We start from the raw sequence: 19,776 nt of genomic DNA, 5'->3' as shown, positions 1-19,776 counted from the left end.
TTGTCCTCACCTCAGGCCTTTTGGGTCTCCTGCGTGAGCAGGGGGGGTTGGTCTAGATGACCTGCAAGGTCCCCCTTCCAACTCCGTTATTGTTCAGTTCATTGTTCTCACTGTCAGGAAATCTCCCTTTGGGCTTTGAAAAAGTGCAGAGGGATAGGCGCCCCCTCCCGCTGTCACGACCCTGACTCTTAAAACCCAACGGCTTGAAAACTCCCTCCCCCACTTCCCAGCGTTGGTTGTTTTTAAGAACTCACCTGAAGATGCGTCGGCCGCCGCTTCCTCGCCATCCAACGTCTCTGTTGGTTGCTCCTCCGACGGGGTCATCGCGATGCAGCTCCTAAAGTTGCAAGCAGAGGAAGCAGAGGAATTTATCCCGAGGGGTTTGAGATCCGTGCGAGACACCGCTCGAATTCATCACACAACAAGCACCCAACTGGAGCTGCTGTGGGGGAGCCACCAGGATCTGGGGCGCTTCTCAAAGCCTCCCCAGTCTCCGGCTTGAACTGGAAAACTATCTTTGCTTTTGCGGAAAAGGCTCGCCCACCCTTTCAGGAAATCCGGGATCAGGGTGTGCAGGAGAGGAAAGAAAACATTAAAAGGCCGCACGCTTTTTAAATTTTTATTTTTTATTTTAACACCGCTGGAGGAGAGAAACTCACGGGGCCCAACCCTAAATATGTTTTTTCCGGCTGAAAAGGAGACCTTCTGACAGGCATCCAGGAAGCCGTAGCCTGAAGTTGACTCAGTGCAAACGCCTGTGGTTTGGGAATATTTTTTAAAGGAAGACTCTAGTCCTTAATGTTCTTGATAAGAAAATCAAAGAGTCACGGCCATGGGTGTTTGTAAGCAAACATGATTTTAAAAAATAAATAAAAATTAGAGGGTTCAAGCAATCCTGAAGTGGACGGCTAAGCCCAACCAACATTTTCCACCCATTGGTGGGGTCTTTGGCCTAAATCCCAAATCTTTTCCACATTTATTCGGGTTTTTTGTTCGGTTTTCTCCCTCAACTCCGGGCACCCATAAAACAAAAGCAGACTCACCCAGCCCAGATTTTGATCAGAGTTTGCAAAGCCCTAACGTGGTTTGTTGACTTTGACTTAGCATTCCTAAAAAATCCATACGATTAGGCTTTTTTTTTCTGGCAGCCAGCAAACACTCTGCTGCCCATTGGGAGACTAAGGAGACTCTCCTTAGTCTCCCAATGGGCAGCAGAGTGTTTGCTGGCTGCCAAATTTCGGTGGTTAAGTGACACCTTTGTTTAAGTGAGTTTGGCCGCATTTTACCACTTTCCTTGACACAACTGAGAAGGTGAATCACTCCAGGCGTTAAATGAGTCACATGGGTTGTTAAGCGAATCTGGCTTCCCCATTGGACTTTGCTTGACAGATGGTCGCAAAAGGGGATCACGTGACCCAGTGATGGGTTCCAAAAATTTTTACTACCGGTTCTGTGGGCATGGCGTGGCTTGGTAAGTATGGCTTGGTGGGCATGGCAGGGGAAGGATACTGTAAAATCTCCATTCCCACCTCACTGCAGGGGAAGGATACTGTAAAATCTCCATTCCTACCCCACTCCAGGGGAAGGTTACTGCAAAATCTCCATTCCCTCCCGATCAGCTGGGACTCGGGAGGCAGAGAATAGATGGGGGCGGGGCCAGTCAGAATTTTTACTACCGGTTCTCCGAACTACTCAAAACTTCTGCTACCGGTTCTTCAGAACTGGTCAGAACCTGCTGAAACCCACCTCTGACGTGACCCCCGCCCCCCAGGGACGCTGCAACTGTCATAAATATGAGTCACTTGCCAAGCGTTTGACTTTTGATCATGTGACTATGAGGAAGTTGCAACGGTCGTAAGTGTGAAAAATGCTCCTAAGTCACTTTTTTCAGTGCCATTGTAAGTTCGAACGGTCGCTAACCAAACTGTTCTAAGTCAAGGACTACTTGTATTAAACTGAGGAAGTAAATACAGGTAGTTCTCAACTTACAACTGGTCACGTGACTGCATTTTGGCCATTCACATTTACAGCTTTCACAGAGTCTCGTGACCACAACTTACAGGTACTTTGGAGAATAACTTGACTCCCTCTTCTTTGCGGCAGCCCCTGAGATATTGGAGGACTGTTATCATGTCTCCCCTAGTCCTTCTTTTCTTTTCTTTTTTCTTTTCTTTCTTTCCTTCTTTCTTTCTTTCCTTCTTTCTTTCATCTATCTATCTATCATTCATTATCTATCTATCTACTACGGTATCTATCTATATCTATCTATTATCTATCTATTATCTATCTATCTATCTATCATCTATGTATTACAGTATCTATACCTATCTATTATCTATCTATCTATTATCTATCTATCTATCATCTATGTATTACAGTATCTATACCTATCTATTATCTATCTATACCTATCTATTATCTATCTATCTATTATCTATCTATCATCTATGTATTACAGTATCTATACCTATCTATTATCTATCTATACCTATCTATTATCTATCTATCTATTATCTATCTATCTATCATCTATGTATTACAGTATCTATACCTATCTATTATCTATCTATACCTATTATCTATCTATGTATGTATCTTCTCTATCTATCACAGTATCTATATCTATCTATTATGTATCTATCAATCTATTACAGTATCTATATCTATCTATTATGTATCTACAGTATCTATTACAGAATCTATATCTATCTATCTCTCTATCTATTGATCTATCTATCTATCTATTACAGAATCTATATCTATCTATCTCTCTATCTATTGATCTATCTATCTATTACAGAATCTATATCTATCTATCTCTCATCTATTGATCTATCTATCTATCTATCTATCTATTACAGTATCTATATCTATCTATTATGTATGTATCTATCTATTACAGTATCTATATCTATCTATCTATCTATTACAGAATCTATATCTATCTATTATGTATGTATCTATCTATTACAGTATCTATATCTATCTATCTATCTATCATCATCATCTATCTATCTATCTATCTATCTATCTATCTATCTATTTATCTCATCTCCTTGACATTTCAAACACATCATTTTATTCTTTTCCATCGGCTGCCTTGCGTTTTCACATATGTTTTCTTTAAACAGCTCAATGTTTTTCAAAAAGGAAGCACAACCCAACAGGATGGGACAAGTGCCATTTTCGTGCTGACCAGGTCACACACGGCTCACGTCAAATGCACCACACTATGATTTGAGGCGCCCAACCCACTAAATCATAATGCAGCCGAGTGCAAGCTCGGTGTGTCACACACACAAACACACACACACAGAGGCGTTGTGATTTCTACAGCAGGATTTGTTAGCTTAAGGACGGACGACAGAGGAACGTGCATCCCTCCCTGCTTGATTTCAGGAAGTGTGGCGTGGAAGTGTGGAAACCAAACAAACTTTTGGTTTCGTGCAATGTGTGAGGTTGTCTCTACTCCTGCCTGCTCTCCTCTGAGCTGCGAGTTGTGACACAGGCTGGATGATGGTGGAGAAAAGTGTCTTGTGCGGCTTAAGTGTTATTTCTTGCCCGTCCTACAACACAGCGAGAAGCCCCATGTCGGCATTCACAATCTCACAAACATTATTGGACCCAATGTGTTTCTAATTCACACACACATATACACAGCAGGCTGTCCCACCCCCACCTCCGAGCAGCGCTGTGCCTGGCAACCCCCTTATTTAAAAAAAAAAAAATTGCAAAAAGCAAGAACCATCTCCCTTCTCCGGCCCACTCCTCTCATTTCCTCTCCACCCCCCACCACCCCTCCCTCAAATGCAGGATATGGTATCATACTTCTGGAACCGGATCAGAGCGCCCGCTGAAAAAATGCTTAGCGTTTTTCAAATAGCTAGCAAAGACTCAGCAGCAGCACTCCGAGAAAGAGTCAATCACATTTCAATGGGTTTGGAAGGGGAGGGGGCAGCTTAAAGGCTGGGGTGGGGGAGGGAAGCAATGTGGAGAGATTAAATTGCTCTCTCACCCCCCCCCCACCGGTTTATTTGAGTCCAAGTGGATTCGATACAGATGTTCTGTGGCCAAGGAATTCAATCCGCAAGGCGTCTTTAGGGTGGATTGCCAGGAGGGTCTCTTTTGTAGATGTTTGATGGAGTAACATCAAACATCTACTACATCTACCATATAGGTAGTCCTCAACTTACAACAGCTCGCTTAGTGACCATTCAAAGTTACAATGGCACTGGCAAAAGTGACTTTTGTGACCATGTTTCGCACTTATTTCATTTATTTCATTTCATTTATTGGATTTGTATACTGCCCTACTCCCGAAGGACTCAGGGCAGTGAACAGCCACAGAATAAAACACATAAATACAAAATTTAAAAACAGAATAAAACCGAATTAAACAATTTGGCCGAGACAAATTTAAAACACCCAATAATTTTAAAAACAAATTAAAATTTACATTTTAAAGGGGAGAAGATTTAGGCCAGGCTGGCTTGATGGAATAAATAAATAAGTCTTGAGAGCGCGACGGAAGGTGTGCAGATCCGGGATCCTCCGTATCTCTGGGGGGAGCTCGTTCCAGATAGTAGGTGCCCCCACAGAGAAGGCTCTCCCCCTGGGGGCCACCAGTCGACATTGTTTGGCTGACGGCACCCGGAGGAGCCCCTCTCTATGAGAGCGTACCGGCCAGTGGGAGGCTATTGGTGGTAGCAGGCGGTCCCGTAAATAACCTTATGACCGTTGCAGCATCCCCTCGCTCAAAAATCAGAGGCTGGTTCATATTTATGACGGTCGCAGTGATCCTCTTTTGCGACCTGACAAGCAACGACAACGCTTAACAACCGGGGTAACTAACATAACAGCTGCAGTGAATCCCTTCACAAAGGTGGCAAGGAAAATTTGGCCAAAACTCACTTAACCAATGTCTCACTTCACAACAGCAACGTTGGAGCTCCGTTGCGGTCGTTAAGGGGAGGGCTAGCTGTATTTTCCAAACTTGGCAACCTTAAAACGTGTGAATCTTCAATTCCCAGAATTCCCCAGCCAGCTTGTAACAGAATAATGGCGTTGAAAGGAACCTTGGAGGTCTTCTAGTCAAACCTCTCGCTCAGAAATAAAAAGAAATTTCCTGACAGTGAAAGCAATTAACCAGTGGAACAGCTTGCCTCCAGAAGCTGTGGATGCTCCACCACTGGAGTTTTTCAAGAAGAGATTGGAGAGAGTTTCCTGCCTGAGCAGGGGGTTGGACTAGAAGACCTCCAAGGTCCCTTCCAACTCTGTTATTCTGTTATTCAATGGCTCTCCAATTACTTCTTAATAATCTCCAGCGACGGTGCACCCCACAACTTCTGGTGGCAAGTTGTTCCACTGGATAATTGTTCTCCCTGTTCCCTACTCCATGTCTGTACAGTTTGAGACCCAACTAATTCAGTAAGGTCTGTGAAAGCGATGTTGATATTGACAATGCTGTCTAGGCTGATTTTTGACCATAATAAAGTTTGATTTGATAACAATGTTCTCACAACCAAAACTCTTTTGGGGTACCAGTAACTGAAGGTGGATAATTTTATTGAAGGCTGATTTGGGAAAGCTAAGCTGGGTTCAACCTGATTAGTGTACGGATGGGAGAACTTTCAGAAAATATATATAACTGTACACCAGAATGGTATCGAGATATCCCAGAATGGAGATGTCCTGGCTACCAAAAATTGCAGAATAGTGTTTTTGCAAACTTGGCAACTGAAAAATGTGGGAACTTCCACTCCCCCAAATTCCCCAGGCAGCATAGGGGAATTTTATGTTATTTTATGTTCCAAATTCCTATCCGGTTATGAACCATCCTCTGCTACTTCATTCAACCTAAGGCTTCATAAAACAGTTTATCCGACTTCAAAGGATTTCTTATCACAAGCTTACCATGCTCTTGTTCCAAAATTCCAGAAAGGAGATAAACTCCAAAGCTTTTTCAACCTAAAATAGCCTTCTTTCTCAATGACCATGGCCTCCTGATGCAAAGGAATCCCATTCTAATCAATTACTAATCAATTGCTAATTATTTGTAACGGGGTGAGCTCCCGTGACTTGTCCCAGCTTATGACAACCTAGCAGTTCGAAAGCACGTAAAAAAAAAAAATGCAAGTAGAAAATGCAAGGACCATCTTTGGTGGGAAGGTAACAGCGTTCCGTGCGCCTTTGGCATTGAGTCATGCCGGCCACATGACCACGGAGACGTCTTCGGACAGTGCTGGCTTTTCGGCTTTGAAACGGAGATGAGCACTGCCCCCTAGAGTCGGGAACGACTAGCACATATGTGTGAGGGGAACCTTTACCTTTAATCAATTACAGTCACTAGCCGGGTCAGTACCCAAAAAATTCTTGTTCCCCAGCTATGAAACTCTCTGGATCCCTCTTTCTTAATAAACCAGCACAGAATTGTGGTGTTCCTGATCAATATCCTTCCCCCCCCCTTTTCTTTTTTAATTTCATGGCACTTCAAGAAAAGCAAAAAAAGTTTTATTAGCAAACTCCTCTGTCAAATGAAGCTAGTGCTTTCCTTCCCAAAGGCATCTCCAAATCTGCAGAGGTTGCTCGGAGGTTTATAAGCCCCCCCAAACTATTTACGACGGAAGAACGGAGGTTGTAACAAGGAAGGCGTTATAGTGAGTAAGTAAGTAAGAGGTTGTGTTTTGCTTTCCAGCATCCACTAAACCGTGGTCTCTTTTCGGAAGGAAGAGGAAGGAGAAAAGCAAAAATGCGTAAATGAAAACCACTTACTTGTTCGTCTTCAGACAGTTGTAAAAACCTGCCATGATCTTTTATACGGATCTTACAGCCCCGGTCAATCCACAAATATTTGAGCCTTCATCTGGCAAGCGTTTCCCGCCCCCATCTGAGCTGCTGAACTGAACACTGAGAAAATCCACACTTGCCAATTTCCCAACGCAACCACAAAGATACGACAGCCGGTTTGCTGATACAATGTAAAGTCACAGTAGGTTTTGCAGAATTGTTCCCAACCCTGGTACGAACTGTTCACTCCCCTCTTTTTCCTGTCTCGTTCTCTCTCTCCCTCCCACTCTCTCTCTTTCTTTCTTTCTCCCTCCCACTTTCTCTCTCTCTTCTCTCCCCCCTTCTTTCTCTCTCTCTCTCTCCTCTCTCTTTCTCTCCTCTCTTCTCTTTCTCCCTCCCACTCTCTCTCCCTCCTCTCTCCCCCTTCTTTCTCTCTCTCTCCTCTCTCTTCCTCTCCTCTCTCTCTTCTTTCTCCCTCCCTCTCTTTCCCTCTCTCTTTTCTCTCTTTCCCTCTCCCTTCTTTCTCTCTCTCCTCTCTCTCTTCTCCCTCTCTTCTCTCTTTCTCTCTCTCCCTCCTTTCTCTGTCCTCCCTCTTCTCTCTCTTTTCCCCTTTCTCTCTCTTCTCTCTTTCTCTCTCTCCCTCCTTTCTCTGTCCTCCCTCTTCTCTCTCTTTTCCCCTTTCTCTCTCTTCTCTCTCTCTTTACAGCTCAACCAAACGGCAGCATCTCAGTCCCAAATCTTAAACCATTTGTCTCTTTTTGGCAGAGATAACAAAAGCCTCCGGACGAACAAAAAAAAAGGAACTGTCCCATCTCCCTGGGAATTTTTATTTTTTAAAAACACAAAAACAAAAACGGATAGTTTTAATCATTCCAGATAAACATTTGGAACGAGCAAGGGAACTAAAAGCATCCGCATAAACAATTTATCAAGAAGAATATCAAGTTTGTTCCCTTTGGCAAGGAGGAATGCCAACATGCCACAAAATTGTTGCAACATATATATACATATTTTTCTGACTGGGCTTCCCACCAGTTCAACCAATCCTTTTTTCTTTCCGTGGCCAGCAACATCTGATGGCCAGTCATTTTCGTGTTTCTTATTTTGCTTCCCTTTTTTTTTTTTTTTTTTGAACTTTTGCAGAAGTTGGACGGATCTGTCTAATTCTACGTGCTGGTTTGACTCAGAGGGGGAGAAAGCATTCGCCTCAGAAATACGTGGGAAACGTGGTTAATCCAATCTAGCACCCTTATCTTCTTTTTTTTTTAATTAATCGGGGATTTGCAATTAATTCACGCCATTTCAGTTTTTTCTCCGTAGGACAAGCCTGTCTATTCTAAACTTTTTGCGACCTTCTGACTAGCAAAATCAACAGGGAAGCCAGATTCGTTTAACAACCATATTACTAGCTGAATAGCTGCAGTGATTCCTTTAACAACGGTGGCGAGGAAGGTCGTACAAGGGGGCAAAAATTCACTCAACAAATGTCTCGCTCAGCGACAGAAATTCTAGGCTCAATTGAAGTCGTATGTCAAAGTCTACCTATATCTGCAGTGAGAGCATTTTTTCTGTCTGTAATTAAGCCATTCCCATGCCTGCCCGCCCCCGAAAGCAGAGATCCAATGCTTACTGTTTTGCAAAGTTACATCAAATTTTAGTAATAATTAGTTTCTGGAACTCTGCACTTTGATATGGCCCAAGGGCTAATCAAGAAATAAATGTTATGTATGCAAAGTTAACATTTTTGGTCTCATTCAAATAACTTTTACAGATCCAAAACACAGGTTGTTTGGATGGGGGTTTTAGTGCACAGTCCCCACAGCTTGAATAAACCATGATTTGTGGTCAAATCTCAGCCCTTGGATTGGCTTTGTTTTGAGAGAGAGGCAAGATCAGACAAGGTAATTCTGTGTGATATAAACCCGTGGTGAAATCCAAATTGTTTTACTACCGGTTCTGTGGGCGTGGCTTGGTGGGCATGGCAGGGGAAGGATACTGCAAAATCCCCATTCCTTCCCCACTCCTGGGGGGAAGGATATCGCAAAATCTCCATTCCCACCCCACTCTGGGGTCAGCCAGAGGTGGTCTTTGCCGGTTCTCCAAACTGCTTAAAATTTCTGCTATCGGTTCTCCAGAATCTGTCAGAACCTGCAGGATTTCACCCCGATATAAACTGCATTCAGCCAAAACTGGAACTGTAATTCTTTTCTTTCATCGATTTTTAAAAACCAGCCATCTCAAACAAGCACTGGATATACAACCAGAATAAAAACAATTCCTGTCTATCAGGGATACCAGATTGAAATACAAACATTAAAATCTAAAAGAAAGAAAGAAAGAGAGAGAGAGAGAGAGAGAGAGAGAGAGAGAGAGAGAGAAAGAAGAAAGAAAGAAAGAAAGAAAGAAAGAAAGAAAGAAAGAAAGAAAGAAAGAAAGAAAGAAAGAAAGAAAGAAAGAAAATGAAAATTAGGATTGCCGTAACTCATATAAACACCCGATAAAGTCTTTTGTTCTGGAGAACAGCTGCAGATTCATCGGCTAACAACCTACTTAATTCATTTCCAATTAAGCAAGTTCAAACAAACCAACATTCCTGCTTGCTTGGTGCTGATGGGCCAATATTCCTCAATGCATACTTTGTAATTGTAATTCATTACATTTTTAGGCATCGTTTGTTGACATAACAGTTTTTGATACTTTCACTTCATTGCAATTTGAGATGCCGTCCTACTTCGTATAATTTCCGTGTTTACGTTACGATTTCATATAGGCTGCATCCTAGATCTCACTTAGAGCAGAACAGAACTGGAAGGGACCTTGGAGGTCATCTAGTCCAACCCCCTGCTCAAGCAGGAGAACCTATACACACACCCATGCTCCCCCCATACGACCCCTCGATGCATGCACATGTGACTCCTCATGTGCACGCATGCGAGCCCGCACATGCACACATGTCTCGTGCATGCACCCCGCCTACTGTACATACTGAAAATCAGCTGGCCAGCAGGAGGCGCACACATGCACAGTGGAGCTGATCTGGCTCCCGTACCCGCAGAAAGGGCTCCGTGTGCCAGCTGTGACACGCGTGCCATAGGTTCGCCATCATGGACCCGTGATTGCGAACCTATGGCACGCGTGGCACAGGTAGCAAGCAGAGCCATATTGGTGGGCACATGAGCTCAGCTCCGGCGTGCATGCATGCGCTGGCCAACTGATTTTCGGGCCTTCTTGGCCAACCAGAAGTAGGGAAACAGTTTCCTGCCTCCGGAGGACCTGGTGTGTGTGTGTGTGAGGAAGGCCTGTTTTTCTCTGTCCGCTTCCCCATGGATTTTGCTTGTCAGATGGTCACAAAACGGGCTCACACACGACCCAGGGGCACTGCAACCGTTATAAGTACGAGTCAATTGCCGACCGTCTGAATTTTGATTATTATTTTTTTTATTAATCATATTTCTATGCCACCCACTCTCCGAGGACTCTGGGCGGCTTACAACAATCAACAGTATACTAAATAGCATATTGCCCCCAACAATCTGGGTCCTCATTATTGTGAATCCTCATTATGTGGGTCCTCATTATGGGTCCTCATTATGTGACCACAGGGTCATAAGTGTGAAAAACAGTCGTAAGACACTTTTCTTCACTAACTCCGAATGGCCACTAAACAAACCGTTGTTAAGTTGAGGACTACCTCAGGAATATCTGGCATATTATCTCTGCCAGGAGAAAAACAATTTTAAGATTAGCAGCCTGCCCCCGGGGGTAAATGGAATCCTTTTAAAAGAAGTGGGGGGGGGGGAAGTGTTCTCATCCCAAACACGTATTGTTAAAATCTTGACTTTGCCAAACACATATTATGTAAAGGACAAACACCATAATCTTCTGTGAAATTAATTTTCATCCCTAAGAAGAGAGAGAAAGAGAAAGGCAAGTTCAGACAAAGCCAAAATCTTCAACTCCCTCAGACTTCGGAGAGGCAGTCTAAAAACTCTTTACCTGTGAGCTACACAACCTAAACTCTCCAATTGCCAATTTTGTTTCCCCACCCCCACAAACCAGGTTGAAACAAGCCACTTTCCTCTTCCACCGTGATTTGTAGAGGGAGCCACAAAAGGCTGGGTTCACCACTCCTCCCTCGAACCCACGAGCCAAGCTTTGCATATCTTCACGATCACGTGTACGATACAAACTCCCCTACAGCTGAGTTTACCCATCGTGCAAATTTAATTCCTGGATGGCTTTATGCAATGTTTGAATCCGGTCGAGCCGATCAAACAGGACCGGACTGTTTCAGAATTAGCAGGGCTGCAAAAGGTAGAAATTGAGTAATACAGAGAGAAGAAGAAGCAGTCGCATAAGGACGGACCTTGTTGTTGTTATTAGTTGCGAAGTCGTGTCCGACCCATCACGACTCCATGGTACAACGTTCCTCCAGGCCTTCCTGTCCTCTATCATCCCTCGGAGTCCATTTGAGCTCACGCCGACTGCTTCAGGGACTCCATCCAGCCACCTCGTTCTCTGTCGTCCCCTTCTTCTTTTGCCCTCAATCTTTGCCAGCATTAGGCTCTTCTCCAGGGAGTCCTTCCTTCTCATTAGGTGGCCAAAGGATTTGAGTTTCCTCTTCAGGATCTGGCCTTCTAAAGAGCAGTCAGTGTTGATCTCCTCTAGGACTGACCGGTTTGATCGCCTTGCAGTCCAAGGGACTCTCAGGAGTCTTCTCCAGCACCATCGTTCAAAGGCCTCCATTCTTTGGCGCTCAGCCTTCCTTATGGTCCAACTTTCACAGCCATCCATTGCAACCGGGAAAACCATCGCCTTGACTAGACGCACTTTTGTTGGCAGGGTGATGTCTCTGCTTTTTAAAATGCTGTCTAACTTTGCCATAGCTTTCCTTCCCAGGAGCAAGTGTCTTTTAATTCCTTGGCTGCAGTCCCTATGTGCAGTGATCTTGGAGCCCAGGAAAATAAAATCTGTCACTATCTCCATTTCTTCCCCATCTATTTGCCAGGAGTAACAAAAATAATTCTGGCTTAAATTAAATTAAATAAACTGGGCACATACTACCACCTGTGGTGGACATGCCCAAAAGGAAAAAAAAAAATTTAAGCCAGAACTGGCTTAAAATCTATATGCTGCCTTAACATTTTTTCTAACCACATATGCATATTTTGCCCAACATTTGTGTCCTTTTAGAGCAGTGTTTCTCAACCTTGGAAGCTTGAAGATGGGTGGACTTCAATTCCCAGAATCCCCCAGCGGGAACTCACCGCTGATGCTATCCCCGGTTTTGCAAGAAAATCCTGCTACAACTGAGCAGGCACTGAAACAAACATTAAACTCAATTGGATTTGCACAAAGGCAGCTAGTAAAATATGCTGGCTAAACCGCAAGAGCCGAGATGTGGTTTAAGCTTGAGCCTGGCTTGAGTTCACATAACATATTCAGTTTTAACCACGTTTGCGGTTTATCACAGGCGTTGTTTGCCAACAAAAGGTGGAAGTTAAGGAAATTCTGCGAACTTCGCCAGTTAAGGTTGATTTACTACAGTTAAGGAAAATACCTCTGGGGTTAAAAAGCATTATCTTCCTAGAAAGATACACAGGAGGAGGCTGTATAACTGGTGTTTGGAACAAATTAGCAGAAAACAAAACAGCGGCCAATGAACTTTTGTTAAAAAAAAAAAGAAAAAAGACTGAAAAAATTTGCAGGGAAACCAAACTATGGAAAATGAACTTTTGTTAAAAAAAAAAAAAAAAGACCAAAACATAATAATAGTCATGTTACTGGTTTAGAAATAAAAGCTCTTTAAAACTGCAATTGGGGTGGATTTTAAAGAGGAAGGAACATTCCGGCAGTCACGTCAACAACGGAGCCATTCTCTCTTTTCCTGCTTGAACACAACATTTCCATGACACACTTTCAAACGGCACACTGAGGATCTCTTAGAAATCCACTCTCCAAATATCACAATCAGTTTAGAACAGAGTTTTCCAAACTGGGTAACTCTTATGATAGATCCAGCTCAGCTCAGAATTCTCCAGTCAACATGGGAGTTGAAATCCATACCTAATGGCTGGGGAATTCTGGGAAGTGAAGTCCATATGGCTGGGGAATTCTGGGAAGTGAAGAAGTCCATACCTGATGGCTGGGGAATCCTGGGAAGTGAAGTTCATAGGTGATGGCTGGGGAATTCTGAGAGGTCAAGTCTATACATGAGGGATGGTGAATTCTGGGAAGTGAAGTTCATACGTAAGGGCTGGGGAATTCTGGGAAGTGATGTTCATGGGTGATGGCTGGGGAATTTTGGGAGTTCAAGTCCATAGCAACGACTGGAGAATTCTGGGAGTTCAAATCCATATGTGCTGGCTAGGGAATTCTGGGAGTTGAAGTTCATACATAAGGGCTGGGGAATTCTGGGAGTTGAAGTCCATACATGATGTCTGGGGAATTCTGGGAATTGAAGTCCATATGTACTGGCTAGGGAATTCTGGGAGTTGAATACCACACCATTCAAAGACGCCAAGTTTAAAAAATACTGATTTAGAACCACCACTCAACAGGTGCAAACCAAATCTGAGCAGTTAGAAGACAGGAAGGAGGAGGAGGAGGAAAAAAAGAAGAAGTAACAGTAACAGGAGCCTTGGTGGCGCAGCAGACTAAAGTGCTGTTAAAGTAGCTCTTAGCTGCCAGCTGCCTGCAATTACTGCGAGTCTAACTCTCACCAGGCTCAAGGTTGACTCAGCCTTCCATCCTTCTGAGGTGGGTAAAATGAGGACCCAGATTGTTAGGGGGCAATATGCTATTTAGTATACTGTCTTTGGTGTAAGCCGCCCAGAGTCCTCGGAGAGTGGACGGCATAGAAATATGACTAATAAATAAATAAATAAAGCCCTCCCCAAAAATATTTAAACGCAGAGCTGGAAATCAGGTAAGACAGCAAGAGGAGTCCCATCTTGCTCCCTGCACCCCGAAATAATAAGACCGCCCCAAAAATAAGGCCAAGCGCTTATTTCGGGGTTCAAAAAATATAAGACAGGGTCTTATTTTCAGGAAAACACGGTAAATTAGAGCCTTGGTGGCGCAGCAGACTAAAGCGCTGTTAAGTAGCACCAACTGCCTGCAATTACTGCGAGTTCAAATCTCACCAGGCTCAAGGTTGATTCAGCCTTCCATCCTTTCGAGGTAGGTAAAATGAGGACCCGGATTGTGGGGCAATAAGCTGATTTTGTATAAAAAAGAACACCGCTTAGGGGGGGCCCCGAAAGCCCTACTAAGCAGGTATAGACAAAAGTATGAAGGCTATTGCTTAAAAGCATTGTAAGCCACCCTGAGTCTCCAGAGAAGGGTGGCATATAAATCGAACCAATAAATAAATAAATAAATAAATAAATAAATAAATAAATAAATAAATAAATAAATAAATAAATAAATAAATAAATAAATAAGAAAGATGCAGAGGAGGAAGAGGAGGAGAAGAGGAAGAGAAGAAGATGGAGAGGAAGAGAGAAGGAAGAGAAGAAGGAGGAAAGGAGGAAGAGAAGGAGGAGAGGAGGAGAAGGAAAAGAAGAAGATGCCCCCACTCAAAAGGGACTGTATTTCCCACCCCAGGAAACACACAGACACACACATACACACACTCACTTCCTCCAGGGTGCTTTCAGAAGACCGGGCCGGTCCCAGGTGCGAAGAGAAGACCTGTCTGTCACTGGTTGTTTGAAGAGGCACCGCTTCTCTCGCAAGAGCTTCGGGCCTTTGCAAGCTCCGACCCGTCCCGGGAGCGCCCCGACCGCAACAACACAACTCTTCCTTCTCCTCCTTTCCTGACACGCAACCCCGCAACTCCCTTGCCCGGGCAAAGCTGCGAGGAAGAGCTCCGCAAAGCTAAGCCAGCCCAGCGGAGACCCCCAAAAATGGGAAACTTAAAAAGCCAGGGGGGAAAGAAAAGAGCGCCTCCGAGCATGGGCAGAGTGCGCTTTACTTGACTTTACTTTTCCCCCCCCACACACACACACACTAATGGGCAGGGCATGTGGGTCACCCAAGACCCCCGACGGAAGGGAGGAAAGAGGGAAGAGATTTCTAGATGCAGGACCCCTTGCAAAGGGGGTGCAACATCAGGCCAGCGCCCCACTTGGGGCAATGCAAGCGGGGGTTGGGTGGGGGGGTGGGGGAAGGAGCTAGGGAGACCCCCGGGATTGCTTTCCTCCCTCCCAACCCCCAACCCAACCCCCCAATATTGCAAAGGTTTTGCAGTACCTGGCCGCCAGGTCTCTGCCCCGAGGTCTCAGCTCTCCTCCAGCCGCCCCGGCTGCAGCTTCCTCAGCGGCCGGCCGAGGAGCAGTCGCCGCCCACGGGCGTTCCCGGCCGGGGAGCGGACCAGGCTGCCTGCCTGCCTGCCAGGAGCCCGGAGCCAACGCTTGAGCTCCTCCCGGGCGCCTTCCTCCTCCTGGCTCTTGCAAAACCCCGAGGCTGCGTTCCCACGACGCGCGCAATGCTCCCCCCATCATCTCCTGACTCGCTTCTCGGGCTCCGTCCGTCCCTCCAACGCGTTGCCCGTCTGCAGCTGCACGGTTTTGCGGGAAGCAAGGCCAGAGCATCGTGGAGCATGGGCAGAGCGCGCCCCAGGGTCCGTTCCCTCTCTTGGCGGCTCCGATGGTCGTACGGGGCTGCTATCCCCCGCTTGAAGCTGGAATCGGGAAGGCGAGGCAGAGGAGTTGGGAAAGACTACTGCCAGGTGCCGTCCCTGGGGCTGCCCTTGAAGACTGTCTCGGGAAGGCTCATCAACGGGGGTCTGGGTAGCCAGGCCTGGGTTTCCGAAGGTGTGAAGGGTGCCCTCTCCTGGCTGGTCTTGCAACTGCCGTCCGTGGTCTCTGATTTGGCTTCTGTGCATTCTACTTTTTGTGTTTGGGATGGGAGGAGGAGGGGGAGAGGGAGAGGGAGGGGAGGGGAGAGGAGAGGAGGGGGAAGAGGAGGAGGAAGAGAAGAAGGAGAAGGAAGAGGAGGAGAAGAGGAGGAGGGAAGGAGGAGGAGGGGAGGGGAAGAGGGGGAGGGGGAGGAGGGGGAGGAAGAGAAGATGGAGAAGAGGGATGAGACGGGAATGAAGAGAAGAAGGAGGAAGAGGAGAAGAAGAGGAAGAGAAGAAGACGGAGGAGAGGAAGAGGAGAAGAGAAGGAAGAGAAGGAAGAAGAGGAGGAGAAGGAGAGGAGGAAGAGAAGGAGGAAGAGAAGGAGGAGGAAGAGAAGGAGGAGGAGGAGAAGAGGAGGGAAGGAGGAGGAGAGGGAGAGGGAGGGGAAGAGGAGGAGGGGGAGGAGGAGGAGGAAGAGAAGATGGAGAAGAGGGATGAGAAGGGAATGAAGAGAAGAAGGAGGAGGAGGAGAAGAGGAAGAGAAGGAGGAGGAGGAGAGGAAGAGGAGGAAGAGAAGGAGGAGGATGGAATTGTTCTTAATTTATTTTAAGATGGTTCCCTGTTGAGATTCACTTGTTCAGATGGGCAGCCAGATAGACTGAATAAATAAAGTCCCCCCCCCATTTTTCTATCCAAATATACTTGAGCTTCATTTGAGTGTCAAGAAGGCATTCCGAGCCTACAAATTCAGAGCGTGGTTTACAGACCCATTTTGGGGTCTGTGGTTCCAAGCATGCAAAAAACCCCACCTCCTGGCTGTTATCGGTGCTAGCATTGCTTGTGTTGTGTCTTCTCAACGGGCCCACGGTATCTAATTAATTTGGGTTATCTATAATATAATTATATCATTTATAATTATAAAAAGGGGCGCGGTGGCTCAGTGGCTAAGACGCTGAGCTTGTCCGTCGAAAGGTTGGCAGTTCAGCGGTTCGAATCCCTAGTGTCATGTAATGGGATGAGCTCCCGTTCCTTGTCCCAGCTTCTGCCAACCTAGCAGTTCGAAAGCACGTCAAAAATGCAAGTAGAAAAATAGGGACCACCTTTGGTGGGAAGGGAACAGCGTTCCATGCGCCTTTGGCTTTTAGTCATGCCGGCCACATGACCACGGAGACGTCTTTGGACAGCGCTGGCTCTTCGGCTTTGAAACGGAGATGAGCACCGCCCCCTAGAGTCGGGAACGACTAGCACATATGTGCGAGGGGAATCTTTACCTTTATCTATGATATAATAGTTTTTATTCTGTTTGTTGTGTTGTTGTCCCTGGCTGAGATGAGCAGCTGTACAAATTGATTAAACAAAGACATAAATAAGCTAAGCTTGCAACTGTACGATGTCACGATGACGAAGACATGCAAAGGCTCCATGTAAAGTGTGAACCCACCATTTGGATTGGAAACTGCACTGTTTACTACTGAAATCCTTCCATGGGCTTCAAGTCAGTGGTTAAGTTTTTTTTTTTTTAAAGAAATAAATAAATAATAAATATTTATTTCTTAAATAAATAAAATCTGTGGATCTCTCTCTCTCTCCCTCTTTCCCCCCTTCTTCTTCTCCGACTGCAAAATTCCACAAATAAAGGAAGACAATAGCATTTTGATTATTTTTTTTTACCCTGTTCAATTCAAAAAGCTCAAATTGCCCTTCATTAATTCCAGCACTCCCTCGTGTGGGGAAAGAACAGAATTAAAACTCCAGTTATAAAATCTGCGTAGCACAGAGTTTTACAGATTTACAGAGTTGGAAGGGATCTTGTAGGTCATCTAGTCCAACCCTCTGCCCAAACAGGACCCTGCACCATTTCTGACATATAGCAGTCCAATCTCTTCTTGAAAGCTTCCAGTGATGAAGCTCCCAAAACTTCTGAAGGCAACTTCTGTTCCATGGGTTGATTGTTCTCACTGTCAGAAAATTCCTCATTTCTAGGTTGAATCTCTCCTCGATCAGTTTCCATCCATTATTCCTTGTCTGGCCTTCAAAATAGCTTGAGCCCCTCCTTTCTGTGGCAGCCCCTTAAATAGACTGCTTATCCTGTCTCCCCTGGTCCTTCTCTTCACTGGACTAGCCAGGCCCACTTCCTGCAACCGTTCATCATATGTTTTAGGCTTTAGCCTCCAGTCCCCTAATTTGTTTTCCCAAACATCAGTATGTGAAGTTTCCGAAAGATACCCTAATTAATTCATGAGCCATGAGCCAAACTTCAAAAGAAATACAGTCATTTATTAGGAGCACCATTTCGGCAATACTCGGACGCAGTTAGAACTAATCCCACGTAGATTTACGTTCCCCCTATGACCCTGTCTCTCCCCTCCTCCCTGGCCATGTCATAAATCAATTATCGTTCTCCAATTAACCACTTTGGCTGGCTGTGAAATCCAACACCCTCCTTCTGATTGCAGTAAGAAAGCATGCATGGAATGTAGCTTCAGTTAGGGAAATCAATCAGTTCTATCACTTCTCCCTCCTTCCTGCTCATGGCAACTTGAAAGCTTTGCAAGTTGACACAGCACCCCAAAATTCTAACCTCTGCAAAAATCGAAATACACTAATCTGTAAATTTTTTTATTTTTATTTTTTTGCAAAACAGGTTGTGCACACACAAAATGGTTGCTATAGTGACTGTGAGCCAATCAGAAATGGAATTAACTTCCAGATATAACCAGGCACCCTTGTATTGGAGAGTGTTACTCATCTAAAAACGACTTCAGGTTATCAATGCAGATTATGGTTGAAGTTGGCCTTTTACTATACGCTAATTTTCTGTTCATTTTTTTTTTTAATTAAATGTTTAGAAACAGGACAGGGAATATGCGAACAGAGTCATTTGCTACGAGATAGGTAGCAAATAAATTCACATTGATTTGCATTGCATTTATTTGAATTTCTCTAAATAAATAAATAAATAAATATGGTGAGTGCCGAGGAACATTTAAATATTTTATTTATTTACTAAACACATTTCTACGCTGCCACAATCACAGCAACTCACATTTTGCAACTTTCACATTTCCTGGTGGGGCCAGAGAAGATATACATAGATTCATAGATTTATTTATTTTTTTAAATGTCCATGATTGTAACTGCTGAATAAACAGGTAACGTGTGTGTGTGTGTGTGTGTGTGTGAATAAACTAGAAAAAGAAGATAGGTATGTGAAAATTAGAAGGGATCTTAAACAGGCACAGGGATCTTATGTAGTGGATCTGTCCATCAGCGAAAAAATATTGGGCAAAGATAAAAAAAAGTGATTAGAGGAAATGGTAACACAACAAATAGACCTAAAACCAGAACTTTTTTTTACTAGGCATACTAATGGGGAAATACAATAAAATAATCCAATATTTAATGTTACATGTAATAACAACGGGTAGAATTACGTATGCACAAAATTAGAAAAATGGAAGTATACCTACAGAGGAAGTGGTAATAAATAAAATATCAGATTGCGCGGAAATGGACAGGTTAACGATGGAAATTAAAAGACAAAGGAGAAACAGAGTATTACCTGATATGATACGATTGGCTAGCTAGACAATAGATGCAAAGGTTAGAAAATGAATGACGAACAAGTTAGAAACAAATAAAGGTATAAAGCTATATAGAAGAGTAGGTATCGTAAGCAATATTGGTACTAGATTGTACATAATTGCAAATCAAAATATATAGAGTGATAAACGTATAGAGAAGTGTGTTATAACCCTGGATACAATAGATATAAATATGTTCTATAATATCAAGTTTTTACTCTTTTTTTCTATGAACTACAGTATACTGTATGAACAAGAGAAAAATGGTTGTAGGATGTATATTTAAAAAGGTGCGGATAACAACCAGCATATCGTTGTTGCAAAATTGAAATTGCGATGTAAAATGAAGGAAAATGTACAATAAAAATGTTTTAAAAAGTAAAATAAAATTGGAAGGGATCATTCAGGGCCCAGCATCAATGGAGCAGGTTAATAGTGCTACTACCCTAAATTCTCATTTAAAGGCGTTTTGTTTTTCCCATTATTGAGGTCAACTTAAAAACAGCCTTGAGGTTGTAGGATCGATATTGCAAGAGCCTTGCAGAGAATTGCATGTACAGA

The 19,776-nt window shown here is 44.1% G+C and overlaps 1 protein-coding gene across 7 annotated transcripts in view; it reads right to left on the bottom strand.

Annotated features, from left to right (window-relative positions):
• The window catches only part of KIAA1210 (KIAA1210 ortholog), a 36,286-nt gene extending 20,499 nt beyond the window's left edge, over positions 1-15,787 (bottom strand). The window contains exons 1-2 of one of the 7 annotated variants that reach the window (XM_087877687.1): positions 15,043-15,787; positions 255-337 (exon numbers count right to left, since the gene is read on the bottom strand). In XM_087877687.1, coding sequence (XP_087733813.1) covers positions 255-337; positions 15,043-15,383 — 424 coding nt within the window. In that variant the 5' untranslated portion in view covers positions 15,384-15,787. Of the gene's footprint in view, positions 1-254; positions 338-6,771; positions 7,510-15,042 lie in introns of those variants that run through there. The other 6 variants (XM_087877688.1, XM_087877690.1, XM_087877689.1 and 3 more) reach the window with 6 other exon arrangements.
• Positions 15,788-19,776: the final 3,989 nt, after the last annotated feature.

This window comes from Pantherophis guttatus, chromosome 12 (assembly GCF_059756535.1).
Source record: "Pantherophis guttatus breed Tessera chromosome 12, ASM5975653v1, whole genome shotgun sequence".
Classification (NCBI taxonomy): Eukaryota; Metazoa; Chordata; class Lepidosauria; order Squamata; family Colubridae; genus Pantherophis; species Pantherophis guttatus.
Note: the sequence above shows the minus strand (reverse complement) of the source record. Positions and strands in the feature narration are given on the sequence as shown.